Raw genomic sequence first — 12,457 nt, 5'->3', positions numbered from 1 at the left:
GTTTTTGTTGAGTAAAGTGCATCCGTCATTTATATTGTTTGTGTTTTAAATCGTAGTGGTGGAGTACAAGCGATTGTGTGGTTGTCCATCATCTTAGACCGCCCCTGCTGTCGGTGATGGAACATGCTGGTGTCATGGCGGCTCTGTTAGTCTGTGTTTTTGGGTCTTGCTAAATGTCTGTGTTTTGCATAGACTGTTGTGTATATTTATCGAAACTGAAGACGCTTGCTGGATTGTTGTTGCTGCCCTGCATGGCAAAAAGAACCATAACTTTCCTCTGAAGATCGCAAAAACGGATCGTTTTGGGAAAATGGCCGGGACCAGTATGGCCCAGAAGACATGGGAGCTTTCCAACAGCATGCAGGAAGTGCAGAGCATTGATGAAATTTATAAATACGACAAGAAACAGCAGCAGGAGATCCTGGCCGCAAAGCCCTGGACTAAAGAGTGAGTTTGTAAATGTGCACATGTTTTTGTGGGGGGGGTATCTTTCGGAGGAGGTGAAGTCAAGGGAAGGCCTCTTGTTGACTGTATCCCAATGAGTCCTTTGTAGTGTTTTCAGTTTGGTTTATACTTTGGACCTCGAGCTGTTTGTGTCCGGATTTTTATTTGGTATTTATTAAAAATTGAGACATTCACTGCAGGGAGAGGGTAAGATTTAAACCAATTACTGACCTATTTCGTGCAAACCAGATGCAATGCAACTGTCAAACATTGAACGCAGAACTGAACTAGACATCAGTGGGGTGGCAGTCAAAGGGTTAAAGAACAGTATTGATCTGACTAAATTAATCTGCGAAATAATTTTGTTTCCAATGCAGGTTGTGGATATTTTCAGGTGTAACTATATCTTTCCTTTTCTCAGTCATCACTACTTCAAATACTGCAAGATCTCCGCCCTGGCTCTTCTGAAGATGGTGATGCACGCAAGGTCCGGGGGTAACCTGGAGGTGATGGGGCTGATGCTGGGAAAGGTGGATGGAGAGACTATGAACATCATGGACAGTTTTGCCCTGCCGGTGGAGGGAACTGAGACCCGTGTCAATGCCCAGGCAGCTGCATACGAGTACATGGCTGCTTACATAGAGAACGCAAAACAGGTGTGGGGATCTCTGCCATCATAAATACCACAGTCCTGTAAATGTTTACCCAAGGGTTTATGATTGGACATTTCAGGACTATTTCACACTCTGGCCATATTTCAAAATATACAGTGCCGGGCAAAAGTATTCAGACCCTTCCTATGATGTCCCATTTGAAACAAAAATACAAAACGATGCATACACATTTTTTTGAACATAATATTTTATTTAAGACTTGCATGCTTAAACTGACAAATGTAAGGGTAAGAAGTTATGGTGGATGTCAGCAAAAGCTGAAGAGAAAAATAATAAATATGTTGATTGCATAAGTATGCAGATCCCTCAACTCAATACTTAGGGGAAGTACGTTTGGCAGCAATTACAGCCACAAGTCTTTTTGGGTAAGTCTCTACCATCTTTGCACACCGGCTGGGTGCCATTTGTGCCCATTCTGCTTGTCAGATTTGCTCAAGCTCTGTCAAGTTTCTTTCAACAAGCTTTCCAGTCACTGCTGAGGAGACACATACCCATAGTATGTTGCAGACACCACCAGGCTTGACAGTAGAGATGGTGTCGCCTGCAAGATGCGCTGTGTTGTGTTTCCACCAAATATAACGCTTGGAATTTGACCAAAAAGTAAAATTGTGGTCTTATCTGAACACAACACATTTTTGCAGGATCACTCCGGTGCTTTGTTGTGACTCCATGTGGTCTTTGAGATGTCTTATTTTTAAGTAATTGCTTCCTTCTTGCCACCCTGCCATACAGGCTAGTTTTGTGAAGTAATCTGGATATGGTTCACTGATGCACATTTCCTCCCATCTCATCCATTGAACTCTGTCACTCTTTCAAACTCTTTCATGCCTCACAGTGGCATCCCTTACCCGTTTCCTCCTTGCCCGGCTGCTCAGTTTGGAGGGACGGCCAATTCTGGGCAGTGTCTGGGTGGTATAATAAACTTTCCAATTCTTGATGATTGGGTAAACTGTGCTCACAGGGATATTCAGAGACATTTATATATTTTTTTTACCCTTTTCCTGTCCTGTGCGTTTCAATTACTTTATCCCTGGCTTGCTTTGAAAGCCCTTTGTCCTTCATGGTTGAGTCTTTGCTTGAAATTCACTGCCTGACCAAGGAACCTCACAGAGACAGGTGTTTTTATTCTGAAATCATGAGAACCACTATTATTGCACACAAGACGAAGGCCATTGAACTAATTGTGTGGCTCGTTACTGTCATTTTCTGCACCTGAATTAATTTAGCTTTGCCACACCAAAGGGTTTGAATATTTATGCAGCCATGACTTTTCTATTTTTATTTCTCCATTTACTTCTTTCTTTTTGTTTTGCTGTGAATGTGTGGAATAGTTTTTATATATAATCTATTTTAATTCCAACTTCAAAGTGTCATGACCGTAATCTTTAAATCAACAAAATGTGAGAACTGAGAGGGTCTGAATACTCTTTCAAGGCACTGTGTGTATATGTGTATTTATATATACACATCGGTCCACTGCTGGATGAAGGTATTGCAACAGTGACAATGCACTTAGTGTTTTATCTATGGGGAAACCTGCTTTTTTTTTTTTTTTTTTTTTAATATATATTATTTATTTATTTAGTTTAAAACTTTTTTTTATATTTATTAATTGACCCGCTTTAAGCGGAGGTGAAAATACATTGCATAAGGTATACAAAATGCTTCATATGTTTTAGGCAGAATATCTTAGGTGCTCACTGTGCTTATCCTTAGTAATGTATTCTTTGCGATTAATAAATAGGTTGGACGGCTTGAAAACGCTATTGGCTGGTATCACAGTCATCCTGGCTACGGCTGCTGGCTCTCTGGAATCGATGTCAGCACTCAGATGCTCAATCAGCAGTTTCAGGAGCCTTTTGTTGCTGTCGTTGTAAGTACTGTAGGCTTAAATTTATGTTAAAAAGATATGGTTAAAAGTACTTTAATAATGGGTAAAAACTCTGGTTGCATCATAAAAAGAACAAAAAACGCAAAACCTACTTATTGGTATTTACACAGACCACAGCATAGTCTAATAATTAGACGAAAAATTAATGTATGTAACAAATATATTAAAACATGATCTATCTGTGTAGGTAAAGTCTCTCACACATACCAACAAAGACAGTCTTAATTAATGTTTAACTCTTAACAAAGGTTTTGATAGGAGTGTTTTTAAAACCTTATGTTTTTCATGTAGAGTGTACAAGGTGTTTAAAAAAAATCTATCCCTGTTCAAAGAAAATGCTTTCCTTTTTCCTCCTTAGATTGACCCAACCAGAACCATATCTGCTGGAAAAGTTAATCTTGGGGCCTTTAGAACGTATCCTAAGGTAACAAACCCCAGTCGACCGTGAACACAGAAGTAACTTTGCCTGAGTTTCTTAACCAGTCAAGAAAATTACTAGAAATTGTTGAAAATGTGTGGTATTCAATGTGATTAATTACATTTTGTGTGTAGCTGTCAATGACATTGAACAATTATGACAGTTGTAACGGAACATGTCATTTTTTGATTGTCTACATTAGGCAATATTCAGAGCTATGTAAATGTTCTAGCCCATGTTGTTGAAGTGCAGAACAGGTTCCTTTCATGTAGGATCCTGACAGTTAGTTTACACAAAACATTTAAACTCTTTACTTAGGAAAGACATTGTGGTTCAGAGATGTTTTTCTAAATTATGTAACATGTCTGAAAGGAGTTTTAATGACTTTCTATCACTGCTGACAGTTCTGTACAACTTTTTGCTTGTAAGTTTGAAGTATGTAGTTTGAGTTTCATACATTTCAATTTTGCAATAGCAATTTACATGGCTGAGTTTAGAAGTATAAATACACAAAATACTAATGTATAACCAGGATAGACAGATCCCTCCCTGTACCCATTCAAAACTAATGTCTCTCAGAGTGTAACACAAGTCTGTGCTATTTTGAGGTTAATGAAAACTAATATGGTGGATTTCCAGTGCTAGAGGATGAAAATGAGGTTGGCCCAGAACATGTGTAAATAATGAAACGAAGCAGGTGGTCAAAGGGCTACTATTAACCTATCGATGTAATTATTAATACTATTGCTTACTTGTGAAGATCACCAAATGTTTGAGCATCATTCAGTTTCTCTAAATTTGTGTTCTGGGGAGTAATTTTTAACTTTTTATGACTGTAAACATGTTCTTCCTGAAATTTCTTAAAGCATCATAGGAACTGACCTTGTGACCTCTAGCACAGTCAATTCCTGATAAACCTATCAGTTTTTTGGAAAATATATTCAGTCGTTTGGGGATCCTGACAAGTAAGCAAAGAGCATTTGTATTGTATTGATATTCATACCAGCCCTTTAATTTTGCCTTTTATTTTTCTAGGGCTACAAACCTCCAGATGAAGGTCCTTCAGAGTATCAGACAATCCCACTGAATAAAATTGAAGACTTTGGAGTCCATTGCAAACAGTAAGTCAGGGAAAAAATGTTTTTATTTTTTATTTTAAATGTTTTATTTTTTCTCCCTATGTGAAAAAACAGCTTTTTGAACACATTTACTATTTTCCTCATGTCTTAAAGATATTGATGTAAAACAAACCAGACTGTTACATTATTGATGGGAGGGTTTTGCAGGAGTGTATCACCTTTGTATATAAAAATGTGATGTAATTAAAACCAACTTTTAAGTAGACAACAGAAGACCGCTCTTCTATAACTCTTAAGGAGCTAGTGTTATAAATGGTTTGTTTGCCTCTAGGTATTATGCTTTGGAGGTGACTTATTTCAAGTCTTCCCTGGATCGCAAATTGCTAGAACTGCTTTGGAACAAATATTGGGTCAACACACTCAGTTCTTCAAGTCTGCTTACTGTAAGTACCAATAACATTAGATTTTACATCTGAAGAGTAGAGTGTCTCTTCAGTTTAATAAAAACACAAAGGATTCTATTCCAGAGTAAGAGACTGTTTTTTAACTGCTTTTTCAGAGGTTAAAAATCAAGGTTAATGGATAGAGTTTGCATAATTATTATACCATTTACATAATGTTATTAATACCTTATTATAAAAGGTAATATCTAATGTGAATTATGTTAAATATACTTACAGATCAGTGTTCTTATTAGACTCCGTTACTCAGTGTAAAAACCTCCAAACTGCAAATTTAATTAACCTTTTAATCTAGAAATCTCAGTGAAAAAGGTCCCTCACGATTTTAGAGCAAGTGATAAACTGTTTGGAGTCACCACGGATCATTTGCATTAGCCACTGTATGCCAGAGATGGAAACCCAAAGTAAACTGCTATTGTTAACGCACCTTTCAGTCTCCTGTTTTGTTGAGCAGTTTCTAAAGGCTACAGACAAACCAAACAGTGCCCTCCGTAAGTTTGGATGAAGACAAATTGACTGACGTCTAAGACAAGCCAATAGACTGGAGCCTTGAAGAGCCTTAAAAATGATAATGTTGTCACAGTAGTCTTAGGCATTGTGCAGTTTTTATTAGCTGTGACTTCTTGCCCATGAAATACAGAGCCTCGCCTTTAGCAAACAGCAGGATCGTGGTTTTACTTAAACACATTGCCAGTTAAAAAGTAGGTTTAATTAATGTTAAAATTCCTGAGTAAATATTTAAAGTTAGTGCCTTTAACTACTGTACAGTTTCTTTTAATTATACTGTACTAATTGTTACACCACTTAAAAGAAATACCAGCACTAAAAAGAAACATGGCATTATTTGAGGGCATTTTAAATTAGTGTCTGTAAGAAATGTTGTTATCCCAGTCCACCAATGCTGTATGCATCTCCAAGGACCACCTGCAATGATTTGACGGGCAAAATGTAAAGAGTCCAGTTCTATTTTCATTTATGGGTCCTCTCATCTAATGTGTATTGGTTGAATGGTGGGTGTTTTAATAATGTCCCATTGAAGTAAATGATGCAGCTGTTTTGACGCTGCTCTCGTCTTTCTTGGCCGCAGAATTCAGACTACACCACTGGCCAAGTGTTCGACTTGTCTGAAAAGTTGGAGCAGTCGGAGGCCCAGCTGGGCAGAGGAAGCTTCATGCTGGGCTTAGATACTCATGACAGGAAGTCTGAAGATAAATTAGCCAAGGCAACAAGAGACAGGTATGGCAATGCACAGAAACCCACCCTCGCACTTCACAGCTTTGTATAGCACAATACCTCGCTATTCAGGAATCTCTGAATACCCTTTATGATTTCAGCGTGGATTTGTCGTCACCTGTCTGTTCATATTTCTGTCATTCTATTGAAGAACAATTTATTATATAAACATTGAAAATCAAATGACCTGACATTTTGTTTAAATGTATTTTTACAACAAATATATACTTTGTCATTTGACACAAATTGTTTATTTTTTTTGTGTTACAATACAATTTACTTTTGAACATGTTTTCACAGATAACTTGAAACAATATTTATGGTAGTCTGTAATGACTAGATAAAAAATAGGTGGATTTTTTTTTTTCTTGTAGTTGGAAAGATTATTTTTGTTTGATTTGTTATTTATTTTTGTCACTAATATATTAACTTATTTTTTTTTATATAGTTTTTTTTTTTTTTTTTGGTATTTCAAATTCATGATAAATACTAAATATGTAAATCCACATAATAGATTTTTACTTTGAAATGTGGTAAAATATGAATTCCAAGGGCTTTATTAGATGTTACAATTTTTTAAGATGCATTTTTTTTTCATAATTGTTTCAAGACGCTCAGTTAACAAGTCAAACTTTCATTGGAAGCTGTCCAGCTTATTATTTTTCAAACTACCTGCATCTCTCTTTTCAGCTGTCATCTCCTCCCCTTTGTCTTACTCTTGCTTTGTGCTTAAATTGTAGCTGCAAGACTACCATAGAAGCTATCCATGGCTTGATGTCCCAAGTTATTAAGGACAAGCTCTTCAATCAAATCAACACCTCCACCAACTAACCATGAAGACCGCAAAGCAGGAGATGACAGATCACTCAATAGTTATTTTATTCTTTTTCATGTCCTATTTTTTGTTTACTGGACTCTTCACGTTGGAAGAGGATGAACCAAACGTATTCTTCCATTAATTCTGCTCAATAATACTCAGTATCCGAAGCAGCCATGTGTGAGCTATTGCCTTGATGTAGTTTGCACTTACTCAGTACATTTTCAAGTTTCCCCTCTTGATTTTTTTCCTGTGTGACTTAGCAGTACTGTATTTCATGACATGTATTCGCCTCTACCTGCACAAAATAAATAAATGTTTTACCAGAGCTCTTGTTTGCGTTTTTAGATTGCAGTATTAAAATAAGGTGGTGATCTTGGTATTCTGTGTCAGTATGTGTAGAGAAGAAACATCTTGCGGAGGCTTTCATCCAGCAGTGGATCAATGTATGGTGGTGGGGATGAGATATAGATTCTTAGATACACATGCAATATATACAGCAGTCTGATTCAAACTGAAGAGGTGTGCTGTGCCACAGAAACAGCGTTTTTTATTCATGTCCTGATTTCTAATTCATTGGAATCTTGAAGATATTTTCTCCAAATAAGACGAGACTTCAAAGGAAAGCTTTTGATCGTTTGTCTGTTAATGACAGTAATATAAAGTTTAACAAATTACCTATTTTTACTCTTAACTTGTGCAGAATCAGCCTATTTATATTAATGGAAACTGCAAATATCCATGGTCACATTTTACATTCTTAAATTTTTATTGTAATCTTTTTCTCCTGGTGTATAATCTTGTGTTTGAAAATATTCATACTAGTTACAAAACATATAATCAAAGGTCATATTAAAAAAGCTTCATACAAATTAGCTTACTATTAAATAAGTAAAATGTAGACTTGTTTTTAAATTGTACCATTAAATGTATTCTGCATAACCTTTTGTAATCCGGTTGAATTTTTTTTTTATATATAAACATTTTTAAAAATGTTCTGTTCATAGGCAAAATGTACCTGAATTGTGCTTAAGATTAAAAAACAAAACAATGTATTTGTCTTCTAGTTAGCATGTACATACACATTGTTACAAATAATAGTACTTCATGTGTTGTGTTTAGATTAGTGCTTTTTTCTTTTTGTAAATGGTAGCATTCTTTTGAAATGTATTCTCCTTTGGGTTAATGAGTAATGGGTAATGACAGCTGTGACGTTTTTATTCCCTTTGATTATTTGGCTGTGGCTAGACTATTCTCCACACACAAGTTAAGGCTTTAACAAAGACCATGGTTACTTTTCTTTACAACAAAACCCTCAAACAGTCATTTAAATTTTGGCCAGTCATAGCATTACATAATGGAATAATAAACTCAGTCACTGCAGTTGCTCAAACATAAACACAGGTTGGCATGTACGTAACGTTTCTCCACCAAAGGATCTGGGCAAGTTGTCTTTATTTGGTACACAATCCTTCAGGATTCAAATTCCTTTAGCACCAGTGTGTCAATGATGCAGTACAGAAACTTAAGCCATGCACACTGGAATCCATTCATTTTTCATGTCTGCACTTTATCGAAACAGCTTGAAGAAACCTTCATATTTCTGCATATTTTAAAATATTTTAAATACAGAAAAACTGGCACGAAATATTTTTACTATTACTTAATAGTTTTCAATTTTTTGTTTTATTTTTTTTATCTTTCAAGATCAACCATGGAACCAGATTATTGGAAGACAAATTATATGTGTAATACATATTAAAATGCAATGCAGTTAAGGGTTTGTGTGTTAGGGATACATTGATGTGCAAGCCAGAGTACAATGTTAATGAACTAATAAGTTTCAATGAAGGAATTTATATCCATCATACTGCCCTGTTATTCCTAATAAATAACTATCAAGAGATACCAGGACTGAGTTTACATTTGTTTTCTCTAAACAGTATTTACTGCTTACATCCAGCTTTAGGAGTAGTAATAGCAAATGTGATGAATTATCTCTATCAACTTCATAAACATTTTTATTCGCACATGGGAGCTTCAGATTACCTCTGCTGCTCCTCATATCATACAGCCATCCTGCATAAATGTAAGATTCATTTGATCAAATAAGTCTTAATTTTGTACTGTAACTATCACTTAATATTTGTTTCGCATTTATACATGTTCAATCCATAATAAACTGTCCTCTATTTCACATAAAATGCTTGTCTTTTTTAACATTAACCCCCACCAATTATGGGCCAAACGTGGGTGTTGGTAGGATGATGATTTTCCTGCCTGGTTGTTAATTAAGATGTCAAAATGTTTAAAAAATAAATAAATATAAAATGATTATCTGGGCATTCATTCATCAGAAAACAACTGGAAGGATTATATATATTTAATCAGTACCCATACTGTTGTCTTTCTGCTCTACAGTCAGAAAGAAAATTGTCTGGACCAAATACACATATTGTATATTGTTTATTTGAGAAAGATAAGGAAATATTCAAACAAAATAACACATTTCTCTTTAACATTTTTCACATAGTGTATGTAATGTGTTTGTGACCACAAAAAGATAATTTGCGAACAAACTAATATTTGACTAATAAAAATAACACAAAACACAACAAAATAAAATAGAAATGATGGATTATTGAAAAATTGCACAGTAACTAATACATTTTCTGGGATGTTTCCCATTACAACCCCCTTTCTTCAATTACAGTGTAATTCATTACCTTAAATCAAATGACATGTATTACAATAATAAATAAAGCCACCCTGTAGTAAGCAAAGAGAGCGCTGCAGGGGTTGTGTTTTCCCATCAAAGGAGTGATAAGTTGGAGTAATGATGAATGGCTATTTTTCAGTAGGCCTCTTATTAGACTGTGGCCAATGGAACAACTATGCAAAAAGGGCTGAAGATATTTGGTAGCATTTGTGTTTACTTTGGAGTCAGAAAAAAATCTCAACAAGCATGTTAGTGACTGGCTGAAAAAAAATGTTCGGTGCCCTTGAGGGAAACTTTGAAAAAAACAGCAGCGCTACATTTCCTCCCTTCCAAATATTCGGCATGCATAAATGGAGTCAAGTCACTCAGTCACAGGAAGCCAGTTGTTTGACATGATATAACAATACCACGGGTCACTGCTGAGCTTGCATAGCCAAGAGCTCAATGGTCTATTAAATTATAGTAAAGTTACACTTAGATTCATAAGGCAATTGAATTGTAAAGCCAGACTCACTCAAAGGCCCAAACTGATAAAGATACTTGGTACCGTGTGTATTTGTGTGGTGCTGTCAGAAGCACTGGATGCTGGTTTAATTCCCGGTAGCTGCGGCGCTATAGGTTGCGTTGGTTGTGTTTTATGGTGTTTTGGTTTTTCAGTGTGGTGAAGTGAGGGTCAAAGTTCAGATTTAACATCCAATCACTAAAATAAGACCAAACATATTGTTTATCTTAGTATAACTTTACATTAGTGCATCTATATATATATATATATATATATATACACACACGTTTCATTTTGTAATGCATATCTTTACAAGGTGTATTTCTCTTTGCTGGTCGTGAATGCCACTGTGAAATGTGTTCATTACTGTAAAGATACTGTTGTTCATACAAATCCAACTTTGCACACAAAGCAATCAACTTGTCAGAGTAGAATGTAGGCACACAATTTTAATTGACGTTTAGTATCAATTTGTGAGCTGTAGAGTTTTTATCTATACTAAAGTAATGTGTTGAAATCGTTTTTTTTTTATAATTTTCCAATAGAAAACAAAACTTACAAATTTGATCTCAGAAAGCTCCTTAATATTGCTTACACCAATGTAACCAAGGAATAGCATCGCAAAAATAGTTTAATTTAGCTTTCAACTGTAAATAAATATCTGAAAAGGTTTAATACATTTAGTAAAATGCCATGTAACAGCGAGGAATGAAAATGTCAATATTGTAAATGATGAAGGTGCAACATTAATGGTTAAACAGTTCAATTAGTTAATGGGGTAACAAAGGGAGGTTTTGATAGCACACAATATACAATCTTTTTCTGCCATGTCAAAAAAATAATTAAAAAAAGCCTGAATTGTTATTAATAATACTGTAATGTTGAAAGCCTGGAAAAGACTGACACTGTTTCCCAGTGACCCTAGTCCTAATTAAAGACAGGGGCACACGTGAGCTTGAAAGTACAGTGATTGACAGGTGGACACATCCTAAGTGTCAGGAGCTCCAGCTTCACTTGTACTTCCAATGCATCTCAAAGGCTATTTTTATGATGTCTTTAAATCCTGGAAACAATAGTTTGTCAGTGTCCTGGACTGCTTGTGATCAGATTACAACCTCCAATCACAGCTAGCTGACAGGAGGCTAAACACTGCACAACTCAGTGTGGTTCAAGCCAATGAGTCCAGCATATATAAGAATAAATTATTCAAACAGAAAAGGAAAACACACTAAAAAGTTTATCTTGGTGGATGTTTTTCTTTTCCTTATTGTGAAATTTTGGTGGCTCATATCATATTACCACAAAGAGTGCCACAGAATCATTATTTATTTATTTTTTTATTTTTTATTTTTTTTATTTTAGAGATTATCCCCTCCACACCCTACCCAAATGTTTGTGTTTGGTTGTTCAGCATTTTTTTATATCCTATGTCACAAGAGTGGATGAAGCTATCTATCTGTCATTTTGATTTCCCATTTAACATCCTGACACCTTTGCTATAGTAAGGTTTTCTTTTTAAAGATGTTTTTCAGGAAGGGGTCAAATGGTAATCCATGAATGAGATGAGAATTAACATTTTACTTACTAAGAAGTTATGAAGATGTCAAGTATGGTAACAAAAGCTTATCCAATTTAAACATCTGTATCGACTTGTGGGGCGTGAAACGCCCTCTAAAACAATAGGCTCTTAAAATACTACAATATCTAGTTACAACTGCACACACTATATTTTATTCTACAAACTATTCAATTTACAACCGAAAAGTGCCATTATTTTAAAGACTATGTCTATGTCTGATCGTCATTGGTACATTTGTGTAAGGGTTTTTCATATGCATGCCAGCTTTATAACTGTATTGATTTTTAAATGTTTCCTTGCCTTTTTAAGTGAGTACAGAAATAATCCATAAAAGGAGTATACACACTCCTTAATTTTTTCTCAAACTCTAAAGTAATTAATCTACCATTTCCTTTGTGAATTCCAATATTTATTTTAGATCCAATTACCTTTGGGCCAGTGTTTAGCTGGGATGACATTCTAGTATTAGAAAGGAAATTAATTCACATCCTTAAATTGTAGGACACTGTATCCTTTATAATCACAAACAGCTTTAACTAGCCCATTCCTCTAATTTTAGTCATATTTAAAAATATTTATTTTTCTAGTTGTGTCTAATAAAGCATTGACAAGAATGTGTTGGGATGTGGAATTGCTTCAC

General features: G+C 35.2%; 1 protein-coding gene across 1 annotated transcript; it reads left to right on the top strand.

The window, feature by feature from the left end:
- The first annotated feature begins 99 nt into the window (after nucleotides 1–99).
- cops5 (COP9 signalosome subunit 5) lies at nucleotides 100–7,345 on the top strand. Its single transcript, XM_066720685.1, has 8 exons — nucleotides 100–447; nucleotides 866–1,100; nucleotides 2,863–2,991; nucleotides 3,368–3,433; nucleotides 4,463–4,548; nucleotides 4,838–4,949; nucleotides 6,055–6,203; nucleotides 6,941–7,345. The coding sequence occupies exons 1-8, from the start codon at nucleotides 311–313 to the stop codon at nucleotides 7,029–7,031; spliced, it is 1,005 nt and encodes a 334-aa protein (XP_066576782.1). The 5' UTR covers nucleotides 100–310; the 3' UTR covers nucleotides 7,032–7,345.
- Nucleotides 7,346–12,457: the final 5,112 nt, after the last annotated feature.

This window comes from Amia ocellicauda, chromosome 2, assembly GCF_036373705.1.
Source record: "Amia ocellicauda isolate fAmiCal2 chromosome 2, fAmiCal2.hap1, whole genome shotgun sequence".
NCBI lineage: Eukaryota > Metazoa > Chordata > Actinopteri > Amiiformes > Amiidae > Amia > Amia ocellicauda.
Note: the sequence above shows the minus strand (reverse complement) of the source record. Positions and strands in the feature narration are given on the sequence as shown.

Excerpts from the sequence above, each read along its gene's own strand:
- cops5 (XM_066720685.1), top strand. The coding sequence starts at position 311 with ATGGCCGGGACCAGTATGGCCCAGAAGACATGGGAGCTTTCCAACAGC. Across the intron at positions 3,434-4,462 it reads CCTTTAGAACGTATCCTAAG|GGCTACAAACCTCCAGATGA; the intron begins GTAACAAACCCC and ends TTATTTTTCTAG. Across the intron at positions 6,204-6,940 it reads GCCAAGGCAACAAGAGACAG|CTGCAAGACTACCATAGAAG; the intron begins GTATGGCAATGC and ends CTTAAATTGTAG.